At 54.1% G+C, this 17,547-nt stretch overlaps 1 protein-coding gene across 1 annotated transcript; it reads right to left on the reverse strand.

The window, feature by feature from the left end:
- Nucleotides 1-922: 922 nt before the first annotated feature.
- DEDD2 (death effector domain containing 2) lies at nt 923-16,424 on the reverse strand. The gene is made up of 5 exons (XM_040252794.1): nt 16,292-16,424; nt 15,316-15,682; nt 13,380-13,499; nt 9,955-10,095; nt 923-2,118 (listed from the first exon to the last, which is right to left on the reverse strand). The coding sequence occupies exons 2-5, from the start codon at nt 15,641-15,643 to the stop codon at nt 1,727-1,729; spliced, it is 981 nt and encodes a 326-aa protein (XP_040108728.1). The 5' UTR covers nt 15,644-15,682; nt 16,292-16,424; the 3' UTR covers nt 923-1,726.
- Between the last annotated feature and the right edge of the window lie 1,123 nt (nt 16,425-17,547).

Consider the following 17,547-nt stretch of genomic DNA (forward strand, 5'->3'; position numbering starts at 1 on the left):
CTTCACCAACTCCCAGAGCTTGCTCAAACTCATGTCCATCCAGTTGGTGATGCTGTCCAACCATCTCATCCTCTGCCATCCCCTTCTCCTCCTGCCTTCAACCTTTCCCAGTATCAGGGTCTTTTCTAATGAGTCAGTTCTTCGCATCAGGTGGCCAAAGTATTGGAGCTTCAGCTTCAGCATCAGTCCTTCCAATGAATATTCAGGACTGATTTCCTTTGGGATTTGATTTCCCTGCAGTCCAAGGGACTCAGGTATGGGTAGCGCATCCTTTCCCCCAGGAAAAGCCAGCAGTTGGGAACCCCTGCCCACCCCATCCCCAGCCCTGGACCCCCTTCTCCCCTAGGAAGGAAAACCCTGGATATTGTGTAAGAAACTTGAGTTCCTACAGTCTTAAACAAGGAGTGGAAGAGTAAGAAGCTACCACCTCAGCTGTAGCCATAGGATACCAGGAAGAAATACTTGCCCTCAGGAGCAGGAACAGAGATCCAGGTTTTAAGATAACTGCCTAGAAGGTGTGAGGAGTGGAGAGCCACTTGGAGATGCTTTCTAGGCAGAGAGCACCGGCTGCTGAGCCCTTTGGTTTCCAAACCCTTGGAACTCTGTTGGCCTTGGGAGATAAGAAGCTGGCCCTCCTCACTGAGGGTTAAAAATGCCAGCACTCCCCAGAACATACAGGAGCAAAGCATGTGTGAATAAGCCTGGGAGAGCCTTTGCGATTCCAAGGCAGTATCTCCTCCTTCACTAGATAAGGAAACTGAACCCAAGAGGAGGGCAAGCCTGGGGCAGCAGCCAGCACATGATGGTCCAGCATCCTGCCCACCCTCCAGCGCAACACCAGGCCAGGAACTCTGGGACTGATGCCGGCCCTGGTTCTCACCAGCTCCTTCCTCCAGCCCATGAAGAAAGAGTACAGCCCTGCTGCCCACCTTGTGCCCCATCCAGGGCAGTTTTATTGGTGCCATTGGTACAAGGCCTTGGCCAATAGCCCCAAGCCTTTGCCTCCCCCTTTTCTGAGAAGGAAGCTGGATCCTTGGCCTGGCCTCCTAGGAAACAACACATTTGGTCTGATGTGGCTGCAACACACACGTGACACCCTGGGCACAGATCTGTGTGCAAGTCTGTGTCCAGCTTCAGGGAGCAGGAGAGAGTGGAGGCCAGGTTCGTGGGTGGAGCTGGCTGTAGAGATGTGTGGGCAAGGTGAGCAGGCCCCTGGTGCACCCCAGCTCCAGTGCCCACTGGTGTGGCTGAAGCTCAGGGCTGAGGGACTGTATAATCAGAGATCCTGAGAGAGAAGCCCGAAGGCCAAAGAAGTAAGTGGAGCAGGCCAGGGCAGGTGCCCAGGGGTGGTTTCAGAGAGGGTAATGTGAGTGCACACACACAGCCCAGGGTTGGGAGACAATGTGCAAGGGGCCTCTGGTGAGAGGGGCTATGCCTCCCTTCCTTTCAGATCTGCATGCCTGAGCCCCTGGCCTCTTGAAGCTGAAGGAACACACCTAAGGGTGGGGTAGGGGGTGGGGGGAGGCTGGGAAGGAAACTCAGCTGGAAGTGGTTTAGGCCTCAGAGCCCACATCCTGTGGGAGGGTCTAGCGAGGGGCCTGGTGTCTGTCACAGTCCTCGGCGCCGCTGGAGTGACAGTCCTCTAGGGGCAGAGATGGTCGACATCCTCCCAGGGAGAAGGTGGCCCAGAGGCGAGGAGGTGGGGTCAGTCCTGCTGCATCCAGGATCAGGAGGCCTTGGGCGAGCGCTGTCCCCCCTCCTCCTCCATCAGCAGCAGGCGCCGCCGGCCAGCTTCGTAGTCGGCCTCGTCCACGCTGACCAGCAGGCGGACGGCCTCCCGGCCCACCGCCTCGCGCAGCGCCTCAGTCAGGAACACGCCCCGCAGGGCCTGCAGCAGGGCACCGCTCAGGTAGTCGCCCCAGAAGGCGTCCAGGTAGGAGAGCTCGGAGAACTTGATGTCGCATACCACGGAGCCCAGGTCTCGGGAGCGCAGCACCGCGGTGGCCTGCCCAAACACGTCCAACTGCCGTGCCAGTGCCTGGGGCCGCCGAGAGGCCACGCCCTGCTCCAAGGCTGGCCCGTGCTCACAGTACTCTGCTCGCACCCTGAGCCGGATGTCTGCGGAGAAGGAGGGACTGGTCAGGGAGGGGCCGCCACCCGCCCTCCCCTTCCCACCGCGCCTCAGCGTGAGTTGCACTGCCCCGGCCCCACATCCTTCCTCCTCCTGGTAACCACACCCAAGTGTGGGTGACACCCTCGCTCGGGCTTCGCTCTTGCGGTCTGACCTGCTCCCTCCTGACCTGCTGGCCCTGTGCTTCCCCTCACGTGCCCCACTCCAGCCTCGCCACCTCCGAGCTCCTCCCCCCAACACCCGGCAGGTTCCGCCTGGCCCTGGCCTTCCCGTCTTCCAGCTAGGGATGGTCTCTCCCCACTGTCGGTTCTCTCCTCAGTGTCTGCAGGACTTACTCTCTCATCTCCTTCAGGTTCAAGTGCCGCCTTCCCAATGATCCTACTCCGACCATCCAACCTACCACTGCCCCCGGGCCTCTGCACTTCCCCGACCCCATTCCGTTTCTGCTCCATTTCCTCCCCCAGCACTTAGCATCTTCTAACCCACCCCGAGCTTTCATTCACTGTCAAGCTAATCACCTATCTGCCCCCACTGTGAGCTCCCTGAAGGGATTTTTGATTCTTGTTCACTTGTATAGGTAGCCTCGTGGAACATGGTAGGTACTCAATATACATTTGTGAAAGAACCAATGCATGAGTAAATGGATTGGCTTTTAAGTAACCAGCCGTCCCTCTCTTCTGCCCCCAAACAGTGAGATTCATGTGGGGCCAACCATATCCTCAGCCCCCCACCCACCAAGGCAGGCACCAGGCCCAAGAGACTCAAGGCCAAATTGGGCTAGCTCTACAGAAGCAGGCGCTCTCATTCCACAAAGGCTGCCCAGAAGGTGGGCTCTGAGCCCAGGCCTGCTGGGGGCCATTCTGCCAGGGGCGGGGAGAAGGAAACCTATACAAGGCCAGGGACAGACAGGAAAAGACTCCTGAGTTCATCATGTGTACATGGAGCACCCGGATTTTCAGATCTGATCAATTTCCTTTCTGCTTAAGCCAGTCTGAGGTGTGTGTGTCACTCATAACCCTGCCCACATCCACCCAAATGACGTGGCAGCTCTGGGCAGGGGGTGGGACGTGGGACTTCCAAGGCCATCCCTGTAAATGTGACCTCAGGCATATCCCTTCCCCTCAGTTCAGTGGAATCACTGAACTCCCACCTGTGAATCTGACTGCTGACTACTGATACCCACTCACAACACAGGCTGCCCTGAGGATCAGGTGTAAGCTGGAAATGACAAGCAGCAGAGTCATATGAACTCATTTAATCCTCAAACGACCTTGTGAGGCAGGCCCTAGTATCCCCCCAATTTACAGATAAGGAAATGAAGGCAGATGAGGAAAAGGGGACAACAGAGGATGAGATGGTTGGATGGCATCACTTACTTCATGGACATGAGTTTGAGCAAACTGTAGGAAATGGTGAAGAACAGGGAAGCCTGGCCTGCTGCAGTTCATGGGGTCGCAAAGAGTCAGACATGACTTAGCGACTGAACAACAAATGAAAGCACAGAGAAGTGACCTGCCCAAGGTCCCACGGGCAGGGAATGGCAGCGCGTGACAGTGCGAGGATCAGAGGGCAGTGACCCTCCCATGCCCCAGACAGCAGCTTCAGGTCAGTGGAGCTGATCCCACCCCAAGAGCCTTCAGGCACTAGCTATGTGACCTGGAACAAGTCACCACCTCTCTTGAGCCCAGGGTCTTGCCTAAACCAGGGGACAGTCCCTCCTGGAGAGGGTTATTCAGACGACCGTCCGCCAGTGGATGCTACAGAAGGGCAGGCACCAGCAGCTCGGATGCAGGGGCATGTTCACCCTTTTTGACAGACGAGGCCGCTGAAGCTCTGGGAGGGGAGTGTCAGGCCCCTGACTCCTTTCACCTTTCAGAGACTGTGTTAGCCGCAGAGCAGAAAGCAGCAGGCAGGTCTCTGCTTCCCCAGGCAACTTCTCAGCGCCACCCACTTCCTCCTCCCACCCCAAACCCCAAACGCTTCCTCTTTCTGCCTCGAGGGGAAGCTCACCCTCTCTGCTCGAGGCCTAGGAAAACCTGCTCAGCCTCGAACCCCAGGACTTCCCACGACACGCAGGCCTGGCTCCCTCCATCCTAGGATCAGACAAGACCTCTGGGCCCACATCCTTGACACCTCTGAGTGTCTGACCAGGCCCTCAACAGGCATGAGCTGGGAAGCAGGGGACCGGGGGGAGCAGCACCTGTCCAAGGCCACACGGGGGTGCTCAGCAGCAGAGGCACAGAGCCAGGTGGCGGAGAATGACAGACCTTGAGGCGAGTCCCGGCTCTGCCACTCTCTAGCTGTGGGGCCTTGGGCATGTGACCTCACCTCTCTGAGCCTCAGTTTCCCCATCTGAAAAACATAAACAAACAAGAGGTCCCTGCTGCACGACGGGGTCATGAGGATCAAATTAGGCAACGCATGAAGCATTCGACCCAGAGCCTAGGCACAGAAGGCACCCCAAAAACAGGAACTGTGATTTCGACACTCCCCTCTACCCCCATGGCCCCTGCCTAGGCCCTGCGCCTGCTCACCTGGGCCCGAGCCAGTGTCCTCCCTCGTCTCCTCCTGCAATCCCAGCTCCATCCTCCATACACTGCCCTCCAGTCACAAGGGCAGTGCTCCCAGCACAAGCCTTACTCACAGAATGAGCTGGCCATCTCCTCTGCCCAGAATGCCCATCACTCACCAAGGCCTGGCTCACCTGCAGCCTGGGGCCTGCAGCCGCCCCCTAGCTGGCATTTCTCCTAAGCACAGCCGGCTGGTAGACCTGTGGGAGAGCCTGTCTATTCACACAGAGCCCACCGGGCACGGTCAGGGTGGAAGGAGGACTGGACCGGGAGGACCCGCACATCCCTTTCATTCTTCTGTTTGAAAGGTATTTACTAAGTGCCAGGAGCGCTGGGGAGACACAAGTGGGACTGGAAGACCTGTGAGCCGCAACCAAGGAGCACTCTGTGCGGGTCACACCCTGTGTGCTCTCCTGTGGTCAGTCATGTCTGACTCTTCACGACCCCATAGACTGTAGCCCACCAGCCTCCTCGGTCCATGAAATTTTCCAGACAAGAATACTGCAGCAGATTGCCATTTCTACTCCAAGGGATCTTCCCAACCCAGGGACTGAACCCGCATCTCTTGCATCTCCTGCACTGCCTGGTGGATTCTTTACCACTGCGCCACCTGGGAAGCCCACAGCACACACGTGACACTCAGTACTTACTGCACCAAATACTCCTTCACACCTGTTGACCCTTTTGATGATGCCTGCAACCTTATGAGGCTGTGCTGCTATCCCCTTTTTGTAGATGAGGAAACTAAGGCAGAGAGGGTGAGTCACCTGCCCTGGGCCACACAGGCAGGAAATGGCAGAGTTGGAATTCCAACCTAGATGCTTGCCTCTAGAGCCCAAGCTCTCAACTATCCCTAAACTGTGTGCTGCCTCTCACACAACCATACACAGAAGTCTATAATTAAAAGACATTCCAAGGGTCAGGAGAGAAAATTATAGAGTGCGAGTTGTAATTTAGATCAAAATGATCAGAGACAACCTCTCCAGGAAATGATATTGGAAGTGCAACATGAAGGAGGACAAGGAGGTCGAGGCAAGCAAGCAGTGAAAAGAGAACAGCGGCTTTCCTAGAAGAGAGATCAGTGTTTGTGAAAGCCCAGAGCCAGAGCATGAACTTGGGGCATCCACAGGCTGGGGGGTAGCATGAGCAGATCACACTGGAAAAGGGTACAAGGGGACACCTGGAGGGCCTGGGCTGATTGTGCCCTGGCAGGCTGGGGAGGCGGGAAGTCTGGGGTCTTTCAAGCTGACCTCACGTCTCTGCACCTCAGTGGCCTCCTCCATAAAACCACCTCACCCCAGCACCTGTTCTTATGGGGCCACTGTGAGGATGACAAGGCTGGATGCAGGTAAAGGGCAGACTGAGGTCAGTGCCTGGCAGGTAATGAGTCCCCTGCAAGCAGCAGGAAGGAAGTGGCCTCAGGATAGCAAGCAGCAAGGGGGTCAGGAACAGAGCCAGGGAGCACTGGGGGAAGGCCAGAGGTAGCTGAATACTGTCCTCGGGGCAGGAACACCAAGCTTTTGCCTGCAGTCCCTCTCCACAGGAAGGAAATGCTGCCTGCTGCCAGGGTGGAGGGCAGGGCCGGGTTTTCTTAGAGAGGAGAGCTGCTTCTGCCTCCTGCACTCAAGTGGGCACCAGCGCCCCCTTGGCTTCCCTACCCCACACCTCATCAGTCTCTCTATGGGGGCAAAATGGGCCCCAGAGGGGAATGGGAGGGGCTTTCCAGTGGGGAATCAGGGAAGGTTTGAGGGACACAGGCCCCAGGAGTGCAGGTACGCCACCATGCGTGCCGGACCATGTGTTGCATATGGCTGGAGGCCAGGGATGACACTCACTCAGGTCTCCCTTCCAGGAGTTAGTAACAGGAAAGTCTGGGGACCAACAGGATGGGTACCCAGCAGAGAGCAGCCGCCAGCCAGCACTAAGGGACAGACTGTGCCCCCAATGCCAGCACCTCCTCTGGACAAGAGCCCGGCCTGCCTCGGCTCCAGGTTCTTCCCCAAGGCACAGGCAGAAGTCCTTCAACTTTCCTGAACTAATGGACAGGGAGGGACAGCGGGGACACACAGCCACCGAGGCAGTAACAACCTCCGCCTGCTTCTGGAAAGAAGAGCACACCAGGACTTAGGAAGTGAGCTTGGAAAAAAAAGAGACTTCCGTGGAGGTCCAGTGGTTAGGACTCCACGCATTCACTGCTGAGGGCGGGGCGTTTGATCCCTGGTCAGGTAACTAAGATCCTGCAAGCCACAGAGCACAGCCAAAATTTTTTTTAAAAAGACATCAAACCAGAATCTGATCAGGCCTCTCCAGACCCAACCATCAATTTTTAGGAAAAACAGACAACCAAGGAACATGGTCAGTCAATCCTATCGCAGAATGTAATTGGCAAAATCTTGTCTCTGGGAAACACAACCACACAACTACCTTCAACAAATACAATGCAGGGTGGGTGGGGAGAAACAAGTCGGGGCTGGGGGCGGGGGTGCAGGGAGGGTGGATCCGATAGATGAAGAGAGACTCAAGAGCACCAATATTTAGAATAATTAGACATTTAGGCACCGAGAAGACATTTGAGAGTAAGAAGTTACTGGGTTTTTCTTTGTGAGTTTTTTTTTAGCGGGGGGAAGGCAGGGGGTAGATGCTGAGCTGTGCAGGTTGCAGGATCTTAGTTTCCTGACCAGGGATTGAACCTGGGCCACTGCAGTGAAAGCGCCAAGCCTGAGTCCTAACCACTGGACCACCAGGGAACTCAATTTTTATCTTCTTGAGCTACACAGTGAAAAATCTACCCATGAAACAACAGGACACCTGGAACTGACTCCACGACAACGTGGCTAATGAAACCATGCCCCGACAGTGGCAGAGGTTGGGTGCTGGGGGGGGCCAGGGTCGAGGTTCTTAATGCAAGTCTGTCTGCTTCTGTTTCTTATCCAGAAACAGATAGGGGCAGGAGCAAACAGGTTGGGGGCGGAGGGAAACGGAAGCAAAGCTCAGCCTGTCATTCAAGCCCTCCAATTGCTTCCCGTCATTTAAAAGACACAAAGGCCTGGCCTGAGGCTCAAGGGCTCTGCAGGACAGGCCCCTGGTCACTCTCCTGCCCCGGCCTTCTGACTGCCCCTGCACACCCCCTGCTCCAGGCTCGCCAGCTTCCGCTCCACCACTGACATGTCCCCGCTCGGGTCTCCGCTCCTGCTATTCCCTCAGCCTGAAACACCCTTCCTCAGCCATCCACACCCGCCTGCCTCTCTCCCTGTCTTCTGAGAGGCATTCCCAGACCACTCTACCCTGAAAATCCATCTAGAACTGCATTTCCCATCATTCTATATGCCCTGTCCCTCTGGTTTCTCTCCGCAGCTGACATCGTCAGTCTCTCTCTTCCTTCTCTTAGCTTTCTCCTCCCACCAGAATACTAGCCCTGTGTGAGGGCAGGGCCTCCCGTCTGTGGGATGTGAGCACATGGTCAGCGCTCTACAAACGCATGTGACCACCAAATGAGCAAACTCGGGCTTTCGCCCAGCCTGCCTGCTCCACACGATGGCGGACGATATCTACCTCGGGGGCTGTCTTGAGGACTCAAGGTCCGGAAGCAGCACACACAGCACAGAGCACAGTGGACGAGGGTGAGGAAACGCAGAGTCCCCGTGGCTGAATCCAGGATCCCCCAGGGCCCATTCATCACACTCTGGGGCCCTCAGGAGTTCACTTTGGTTCAATCCCTCAACGGAGCACAGTTGACTGGGGGGTCCAACCCCACGGGTGGCACAGGTGAGGACGGGGCCCCCCTTCCTCAGGTCTGGAGGGGCCTCCTTCCAACCCCGAGACTAAGCCATCTCCATTTTCAGGGGAGAAAACCCGGGCCCTACAGGGGAGAGCCTCATGCCGGCCCCACCCTGCCTGGTGAGTCAGCAGTCAGACCTGCTCACTCATCCCCCACATAAGGAACCGGTCACACCCAGGTTAACCACCTCCCCACCCTCAGTCAAGACGCTGAAGCCTCCACCAGCAGGACCCCTCCCTGGCCTCAGATTGGCCTGCTCCCCAGGGAGGCAGAGGCTCTCGGGCCCCCCAGCCAGGGGGTGGCCCTAATTACCACCTGACTAGGGAAGAGTCACAACCAAGCAGCCAGCCCCTCACGTGGGGGCCGTCTGGGGTCACGGCTGGTTCTGCTGGTCTGCTCCTCCTGACAGCACCCAGGACAGGTATCTGCAGCCTCGGCCATGGGGTGGCTTTGGTGCCCAGGGCCTGGGGGGCCGAAATGGGCACCGGGAGGCCGAAATGGGCACCGGGAGGAGGCAGAGCATGCGCTCCTGAGGGGTGGAGGCTCTGCAGGTGAGGAGGAAGGCCCCCCGCCCCCACCGGAGGCTGAGGTCTCCTGAGGAATGCAGAGCTGTCACCACTCCCCCTCAATCTTCCCACCTGTGATCCCACCCCAACCCAGTCCAGCCTGAGCCTCTCACTAGCTGATACTCTCTGTGACTGAGCCTTGTCCCACTCAGAGGAAGGGGTACCAGAGCAGGGTGTTGGAGTGTGAGACAGTGAGTCCTCTCCTTGCGACCAGTGAGAACTTCTCATGGGAAGGTCTTCATGAGTCTGCACAGCAGAGTCCCCTACCCCACCCAACCCAACAAGTCTGCAGGTCCAGTCAGCCCTATGGTTTATTTCCGTAGGTTCACCTCCTTCTCGCCTCTCCAACACCATTCCCCCGGGCCAGACCTCAGCCCAATCCATGTTAGACCTGAAGCCACTCCACTCAGGTCCCTGCTTCCACTCTGTTGCCTTTATTTCCCATGCACCTGAGAAAGCATGGGCTACCTGTGCAGCACTGTTCTAAACACTGCAAATTCTAACTCATTCACTGACTGATTTTCTAGATGGAACCAGAGTTCACCTCACTGCCATGCTAAGAAAAAATCCCTTGGAAAGACTTGACCTCTAGTAAAAAATCTAACTCCCATCTGCCCTGAGGCCTGCCAGGCCCAACCTCTCAGGCTCTGCCTGGCTCTTCCAATAAAAAATGAAAATGAAGGTAAGGGATTGTTAGGAAAGGCCTCCTGGAGAAGGCTGCACACAACATAATCTTTGGACTATGGGTGGAAGGTAGACCACCAAGATGGCTACAGAAAGATGGCTTCTGCTGTGCTGAACAGGTGCCCAAGCCGCTGCCTGCCCCTTGGGTGTCAGACGGGGGGCTGCTTCACCCGCCTCCAGCTCTACACTGTACATGTGCTCCCCGAGGCACACACAGACACCTACCACAGGTCACTTTGCCCTCTGAGGTGGGCCGGGCTGGCTCCTGCTGCTGCTGGGGGGTGGTGGTAGCTGCCCTCCGCCGCCGTCTGGCACCACCACTGGGACGGCCCCGACTCCGCCGCTGCCGCTTAGTTGGGGGAGAACCTGAGGAGAGAAAGATGAGGTAGGCTAAGGACCAGATGACAGGTGGAACACCAAGATGGGAGCCCAAGGAAGCGCTCAAGTCTGGACTCTGGGTCAGGAGACCCTAGGTGAGCCCCTCTGCTTCCTGGGCCAGAAGATGGAGAGTATGGACAAGTGAGCATCGTGTAGGACAGGTGAGCACACCCCACCTCGCAGTTCCGCCCTCAGCTGTGACCCTAGAGAAACCCTGACTACTCACACCAGCAAACAGGCAGGACAACCGCTGTGGGAGCCTGGAGCTTTGCTTATGGTTTCTAACCATGTAAACCTGAAAACAAGGTAAATATCTGATAAAAAGTACACACAGGAGTTTCCAAATAGATTGCTGAGTGAAAGAGAGCAAGTAGCTACAGTTTGCTACATTCTATATAAAAAAGGAGAGGAAACAAGAATGTATACATTTTTTGCTATTTCTGCAAGATGAAACACCATAAGGCTATAAGAAAAATGAAACTGATTATCTACTGGGAGGGAAGGGAAGTGAAGTGAAGTGAAGTGGCTCAGTCCCGCCGGACTCTTTGCGGCCCCATGGACTGTAGCCTATCAGGCTTCTCTGTCCATGGGATTTTCCAGGCAAGAATACTGGAATGGGTTGCCATTTCCTTCTCCAGGGGATCTTCCTGACCCAGGGATCGAACCCCGGTCTCCTGCATTGCAGGCAGATGCTTTACCCTCTAAACCACTAGGGAAGTCTGGGAGGGAAAGAGACAACAAAAGAAATGATACTTCTAAGAAGATCTTTTCTGCATACTTTAGATTTGACTTTGGAATCATGTAACTGTTTTATGACATACTCAAAAAATTAAGGCGGCAAAACAGAGCATAAAATTAAACAGAAACAAATGAATCTACACATATATAGAATAAGTAACACACAGCAGGAGAAAAGGGTTTTAAGTAACTAGGAAAAATATTGTGACCATAAACTCTTAGTAGGATATACTCTGAAAACAATTAAAAATCACACACAAAAATCTTATGTTTCATTCAACAGACATGGTTAGCACTTTCTAAATTTGAAAATGTTTTATTATTGTTGTAAAATAAAGCAAATAAGTCCATATCTTAATGTTACCAAGAACCACAATTTTCAGCATAAGATAAAAATGTCCTTGTAAGGACTTCCCTGGCAGTCCAGTGGTTAAGACTCTGATTTCACTCCCAACGATGCAGGTTCAATTCCTAGTCAGGGAACTAAAGTCCCCACAAGCCAGCTCAGTGCAGTCAAGAAAACAAACAAACAAAAAAAGGTTCTTGTAATGTTAATTTTGAACTGAAAATACTAACATGAATTTTTATTTAAAGGCATAGTTTCTAGTTTGGTTCACTGTAAGAGCCTAGATACAATGCGCCTACTCAGCCCCTGAATCTTGGTCTCTAAATACCACTGCCTCTAAGAGAAACCAGGCTTCTGGAAACAGCTGATTCCAGGTCTGGGGAAGGAAAATACAAGGGAACCCAGGACACAAACCAAGAAGCATTCAAAGAACGAGACAGACACAAAAAGACACAGGAGCTAGCCAATTTGAACGTCAGGAAGAATAACTGATTCCAACACATTAAACACACAAGAATACCTGAGTCCACGGTGACACTCCTCACTTAAAAAACAGAGGAAGGGATGGATAGAAGCAAAGAGAAAAGTAAAACTCATTTTGAGAAAACACCAGGTAACAAACACAGGAGAGAATCTGAAAATCACTGTGAGAACACCAGTATAACAACTGGTTCAGGCAAAGATTTCCAATGGCTGCTAAACCCACTGGGGATGCTGCTGGGGAACAGGATGAGTGAAAATGTCATCCCACAGATTATCTACTACCCACGAAGGGAAAAATACCTCTGTACTAAGGGCAAATACACCAGATAACCAGGTAAACAAACTTGCTCGCTCACAAAAGGAAAACCAGGCCTCCTCATATGCTCCAATGTGAAGCTGATGGCATCAACCAAGGAACATCCACATAACCTGAATCTAACCAACTCTCTAAACACCATTGCCAAAATACAGAGGACAGAGGGATAAGTTAAAAGATACTCTCAGGAAATCATCAGACACATCCAGAAACAATCAGTACACTAAAAAACAAGTGGCCTGGTCAATGTCATGAGGAAATAAAGAAAAAGGCACCTGGTGGCAGGGGGTGGGTGGGGGGGTTCTATAGTGGAGATTAAGGTGACTAACAACGGAGTGCCCAACAACACATCTGTGAGTGGATCCTGAAAGTCCAGACAGCATTGAGAAGATCTGAAACAGGGTCATTAGGATACCAGAGGGTTAGTGCTCATTCCCTTTCTCAGTTATGATAATGGTCTTGAAGGTATCAGACAATCTCCTGATTCTCAGGAGCTGCCTGCTAATTTAGGGGTAAAGTGTCCTGATGCCTATAATTTACTTTCAAAGAGTTCAATAAAAAACCCCAGAGTTACACACCCACACACAAAACAAAACTGGCAAAACATTAAAATTACTGAATCAAGGTGAAAGATACGAACAAGTTCACTGTACTAATCTTTCAATTCTGTATATTTGAAATTACATTTGAATGATTAAAAACTTGGGAGAGGGGAGAACAGATAAATTCACTGCCATGGCAATATAACAAGACCAGTTAGAAACCCAATGTGAATAAATCTCAGAAACACATCCAATAAAGACAGCCATGTGACGGATAACACCTACAATGTGATGCCATTTAAATGACATAAAACCACAAGAAACAACTGCACAGGTTACTTCTGGACCCAGGCTTTTGCAGCAATAAACACACAAACCCACACACAAACACAAAGCAAAAATGAGACAGAATTGGGACTTCCCTGGTGGTCCAGTGGCTAGCAATCCGCCTGACCATGCAGGGGACACTGCTTTGATCCCAGATCTGGGACGATCCCACATGCCTTGAGGCAACTAAGCCCATGCACCACAACCGAGACTGTGCTCTAGAGCCCACGAGCTGCAACTACTGAGACCATCTGCCGCAACTACTGAAGTCCACGCGCCCTAGAGTCCATGCTCTGCAACAAGAGAAGCCGCCGCAGTGAGAAGCCCGCACACCCCGAGTAGAGCAGTCCGCACTTGCCACAACTAGAGAAGGCCCGAGTGCAGCAATGAAGACCAAGCACAGCCAAAAATAAAAAATATATATACATTTAAAAGAGAAACAGACAAAATCACCCCTCAGGCTCCTTTCTTGATGGGTCAGGATGAGGTAGGTTCATGAGGCTTCAGAAGGGACACTCACCTGTCTCCCACTGACCCTGCTCAGCATTCGAAGAACTGCTTGACTGGCGACGGCGACGGCAGCTGCCCTCCATCCTCCTTGAAGAGTTGGACAAGCCATAGCTATAGCGCTCTGGAGACACTGGGGATGGGGCAGGGGACGGAAAAAAGTATTTGAAACCTCCAGCTTCTCCCAGGCCCAGCCTCCAATTCTCAGGCCTCCCCCCAAAGATGAAAGCCTGCCCCACAGGGTGCCTGAGTTCCCCAAAGGTCAAAGCCCAGACAGCCACTCCTCCTCAAACACCTCCAACCCAGTAACTGCTCCAGCCTCCCAGGACAGAAGACCCAACACCTCCTGGGGCCGCCCAATCCACGTCTACAGCAGCACCAACTGTCAGAGCTATTCCGTAAGCTGAGTTATGGTCAGGATTCAGGCAACGCTGCCTACGCACTCCCCACCCCCAACCACCCCTGGGTCTCCCTGAGGCCCTAAGGAGTAGGCAGGCCCCTGCAAGCTGCCCAAATCTTCTCTTCCAGAGCCTGACCTCCAGACACATTTTTCCCAAAATGCTGTCAGTTCTGCCTTAAGGTTACCCTTCTCCTGGTTATCCAAACCCCATGGGCTTACCCTGGACAGGGAAGCTCACAAACGCCCTCCCCAAACTAGCCACAGCACCTCCAGTAACCCAGCCAAGGGCTCAAAAGCTCACAGCCTCAGCACACAAGGGGCTCCTCACCTGCTCGGGACTGCTCTAGGAGTCCTTCCCTTACAAGGGTTAAGAGCATTAACTCTGGAGACAAACTAGCAGGATTTGAATTCTAGCTGTGTTATCTGCAAGCTCCTGTGTGACACGGCTTCTCAACTACTCTCTGCCCTTACTTCCATCTCTGCTCCTGCCACATTGGCCTCGGACAGTGCCAAAGTCAGTCCTACCTCAGGACTAGACAGTCTGTCTTTCCCTATTCCTAGAATGTTTTCCTCTTGAGATCTAGACACTCGGGCAGTACAGCAGCCTCAGTTCAAATGTCACCTTCTCAGAAAGGACTTAACTGGTTATAAAAACTTAAGGGGGCAGCCTTTCACTCTGAAACATTCCACACTTCCTAATCTCTCTGCTCCACTATTCTGTTTCAGTCTTTCCATAGCCACATCTAAAAGTAAATCATTCAAATAAAATCATCTTCATATACTATAATAGTAATAAGTCATTCATCTGTCTCATAGTCTGATATCATTTAATCGCTGCTCACCTCCAACTCTTGTGCGACCCCATGGATTGTGGCCCTCCAGGCTTCTCTCTCCATGGGATTCCCCAGGCAAGAATACTAGAGTGGGTTGCCATTTCCTTCTTCAGGGGATATTCCTGACCCAGGGATTGAACCAGTGTCTCCTGCATTGGCAGGTGGATTCTTTACCACTGAACCACTAGGGAAGCCCTCTATAGTCTGATACCCCCACTAAATGAAAACCTCAGGGAACAAACACTTTGTCAGTCTCATCAAGCTGTACCTCCTGTTCCCTATTTCCCAGGGACACACAGGATTCTACTGTTGTATGTGGGCAAGCTGCGTAACTTCTCTGAACCTACTGTGCCTTCCCTGTACAGTGGGGACAGTGACAGGACTTCCACTTAGGATTACTGGTCGGGGGGGGGGTTGTCATAAGGTGATAGTGCACATGAAGAAGGTACTTACTGCTATGCCCGGCATGAAGTAAGCCCTCCGTAAACAGTGGCCACAAACATCACTACTGACGTGGCCAAATTTCACAAGCTCACCCCTCCCAAAGCCATGCCTCCTCCCTCTTGTGTTTCTCATTGATACCCTGGGAGGAGGAAAGAGTGCGATGAGACACATACTGTCTGATATGGCTCTCTTCATATCAGGCACCGAGGAGGCCCAGCGAAAGCAAGGCCCTCTCCCCAGCGGAAGTCGGTCGCCCTCCCATTCCACCATACCTGGGCGACGCCGCTTGCGCGCCAGGTGCGGCAGCAAGTCGTGGCGGGACAGTAGGCGCAGGAGTTGCCCCAGCAGCCTCAGGTTGCTCTCGTCGCACTGACCGCGGCGCTCCAGCTCCAGCAGCAGCTCCAGGCCACTGCGGGCGCGGGCCAGGCCGCCGGGGGCACCCGGGACCTCGTCCAGCAGGAAGGCTAGCAGCTCCAGCTCGCACTCGGTCAGCTGCCCGCCCACCACCTCGAACATACGGTGAAGCGATAGCATCCCGTAGTAGTCCAGACACTCATCCTCCTCCCAGCTCGGGGCCGGGGTCGACCCGGTCAGCGCCATACCCGGGGGAGCGGGGCACAACAAGCTCAGAACCAGGGCCTAGAACCCACACAGCGAGCAGGAGGCAGCGGTCAGCGACGTGGGGACCCAGACCTCAACCCCCGCCAGTGCGTGTCCCCAGCCGCGTCCTGCCGGGCAGGGCCACCCTCAGTCCAAGCCCTTGGAGCCTCCCCCCTCTGCCACAAGAGAATGGTATCGCCCGAGGTCCCCTAGTAACAGGTCCAGACGCCAGACCCCGCTCATCCTCCTACCACTAGGACTGGCCAGACCCGAGGGCCCCTCCCTAGGTGGTATGTTCCGAACAAGCCTCCCAACCGAGCAAGTGACTCGGTCCGAACAAGCCTGGGGGCCCAACGCGGGGCACCCCGCCAATCGCCCTTTGTGAGCAATACTGTTTGGACATGTTCCTTGGCTCCGTCCAGAGGTACTGTCAGATCGGCCATACAGGTCAACGTAAGTGGTACCGCCCGAAAGTGAACCTCTGTCCCCTACAATGAGACCGACCAAAACCGCCCTTCGCCCCACACCGGTGGCGCTATCCGAATCCGACCCCCTTGCCCTGGAAGGGCGGTACCTCCCTCTCCCCAGCACCCAGGTGGTCCCGTCTACCCGCCACTGGTCGCTTGTAGGCCCTCTCTATAGCCTTACCGAATTCCGGCGTCCCACGACTCCCAGGCGACGGCCGCAGCCACTTGTTTTGGATCTTTCTGGCACCTTCTCTATTATTACGCCTGCGTCACCTCGCCCCTCCTCCTTCGCCCAACTCGCGCAGGTGCGACCGCCACGCCCCTTAGGCGCAAGCGCAGAGTGAGCTTCCAGGCCCCTCCCCTGGGCCCGCCCCCAACCGTAGTGTTTGGCAGGCCTGTGCTGCGCCTGCGCAGAGCTAAAGTGGCGCCGCATCTGGGTTGGAGATGGTCGTACCCTTTTGCAGGGTCGACTCGAGCTACAGTGTCCTTGTTGCCCCACATCACGACCTGCTGAAACTACTCATGTCATGGACTACAACCCCCTCCTAATCACAACCTAGAAGCCCACGTTACCACTGCTTTCACCTGCCGGTGGCAAAGGACCATAATCACCACCGTCCTGGCTCTGGGTAGTGCCAAGACCCCTTATGATCAGGACTTGGACTTCCCTCCATTAGACTGCTCCTTACTTCTACTGGCAACCTATACCCCATCTGTGCCATCTCGTGATCCTGACTGGAATCCCATCTCATCGAAGAGACATTCCCCATCTATAAATTCCTTCCTCAATCAAGGCTAGGACTCTCCGTCTCATTTTAGGAGCCAGTACCTCCTTCTTGATTGCAATAGGCCCCTACATCTTGATTGTGCACTTCCGGATGGTGTCCGTCATGACTCGCCAGTTACAATCAGAATCCCGTCCAGGAACTCTAACGCCCTGCCCCCAAAATCCTTTAAAATCTCTGACCTCCAAGGTCACAGGGAACTCTCAATACCCCTCTCTAATCTGCACCTACCAATTTCACTCTGGCAAAAGCAGGTCTCTATCAAGAGAGTTGGTGTCAAGGCTGCATGTCTAAGCACTACCACCACCCCCACCAACCCTGCGGCAGAGCCCTGGACGTTGTGGCCATCCTGCCCCCTCCCCACTTGGGTGACTCAAGGTGAGGGCCCTCAAGTGTCTTGGGACAGATTCTGGGACCGGTACCCATCCCCTTGGGACTCCTGGGTCCTGCCTCGCACTGGCTATAGCAGTAACCTCGGAAGAGTTCCTTCCCCTCTCTCTTATGGCTCTTTGCCACCCTATGGACTGTAACCCGCCAGGCTTCTCCGTCAATGGGATTTTCCAGGCAAGAACACTGGAGTGGGTTGCCATTTTCTTTCTTTTTTTTCTTTTTTTTTTGGGTGGGGAGGAGGGGGTTGCCATGTTCTTCTCCA

This window comes from Oryx dammah, unplaced genomic scaffold (assembly GCF_014754425.2).
Source record: "Oryx dammah isolate SB20612 unplaced genomic scaffold, SCBI_Odam_1.1 HiC_scaffold_13, whole genome shotgun sequence".
NCBI classification, from domain to species: Eukaryota; Metazoa; Chordata; class Mammalia; order Artiodactyla; family Bovidae; genus Oryx; species Oryx dammah.

Coding starts and splice junctions, on each gene's coding strand:
- DEDD2 (XM_040252794.1), bottom strand. CDS start 15,643: ATGGCGCTGACCGGGTCGACCCCGGCCCCGAGCTGGGAGGAGGATGAG. Junction 13,500..15,315: donor GCGCAAGCGGCGTCGCCCAG/GTATGGTGGAAT, acceptor CCCCATCCCCAG/TGTCTCCAGAGCGCTATAGC. Junction 2,119..9,954: donor AGAGGGCAAAGTGACCTGTG/GTAGGTGTCTGT, acceptor CCTTCTCCGCAG/ACATCCGGCTCAGGGTGCGA.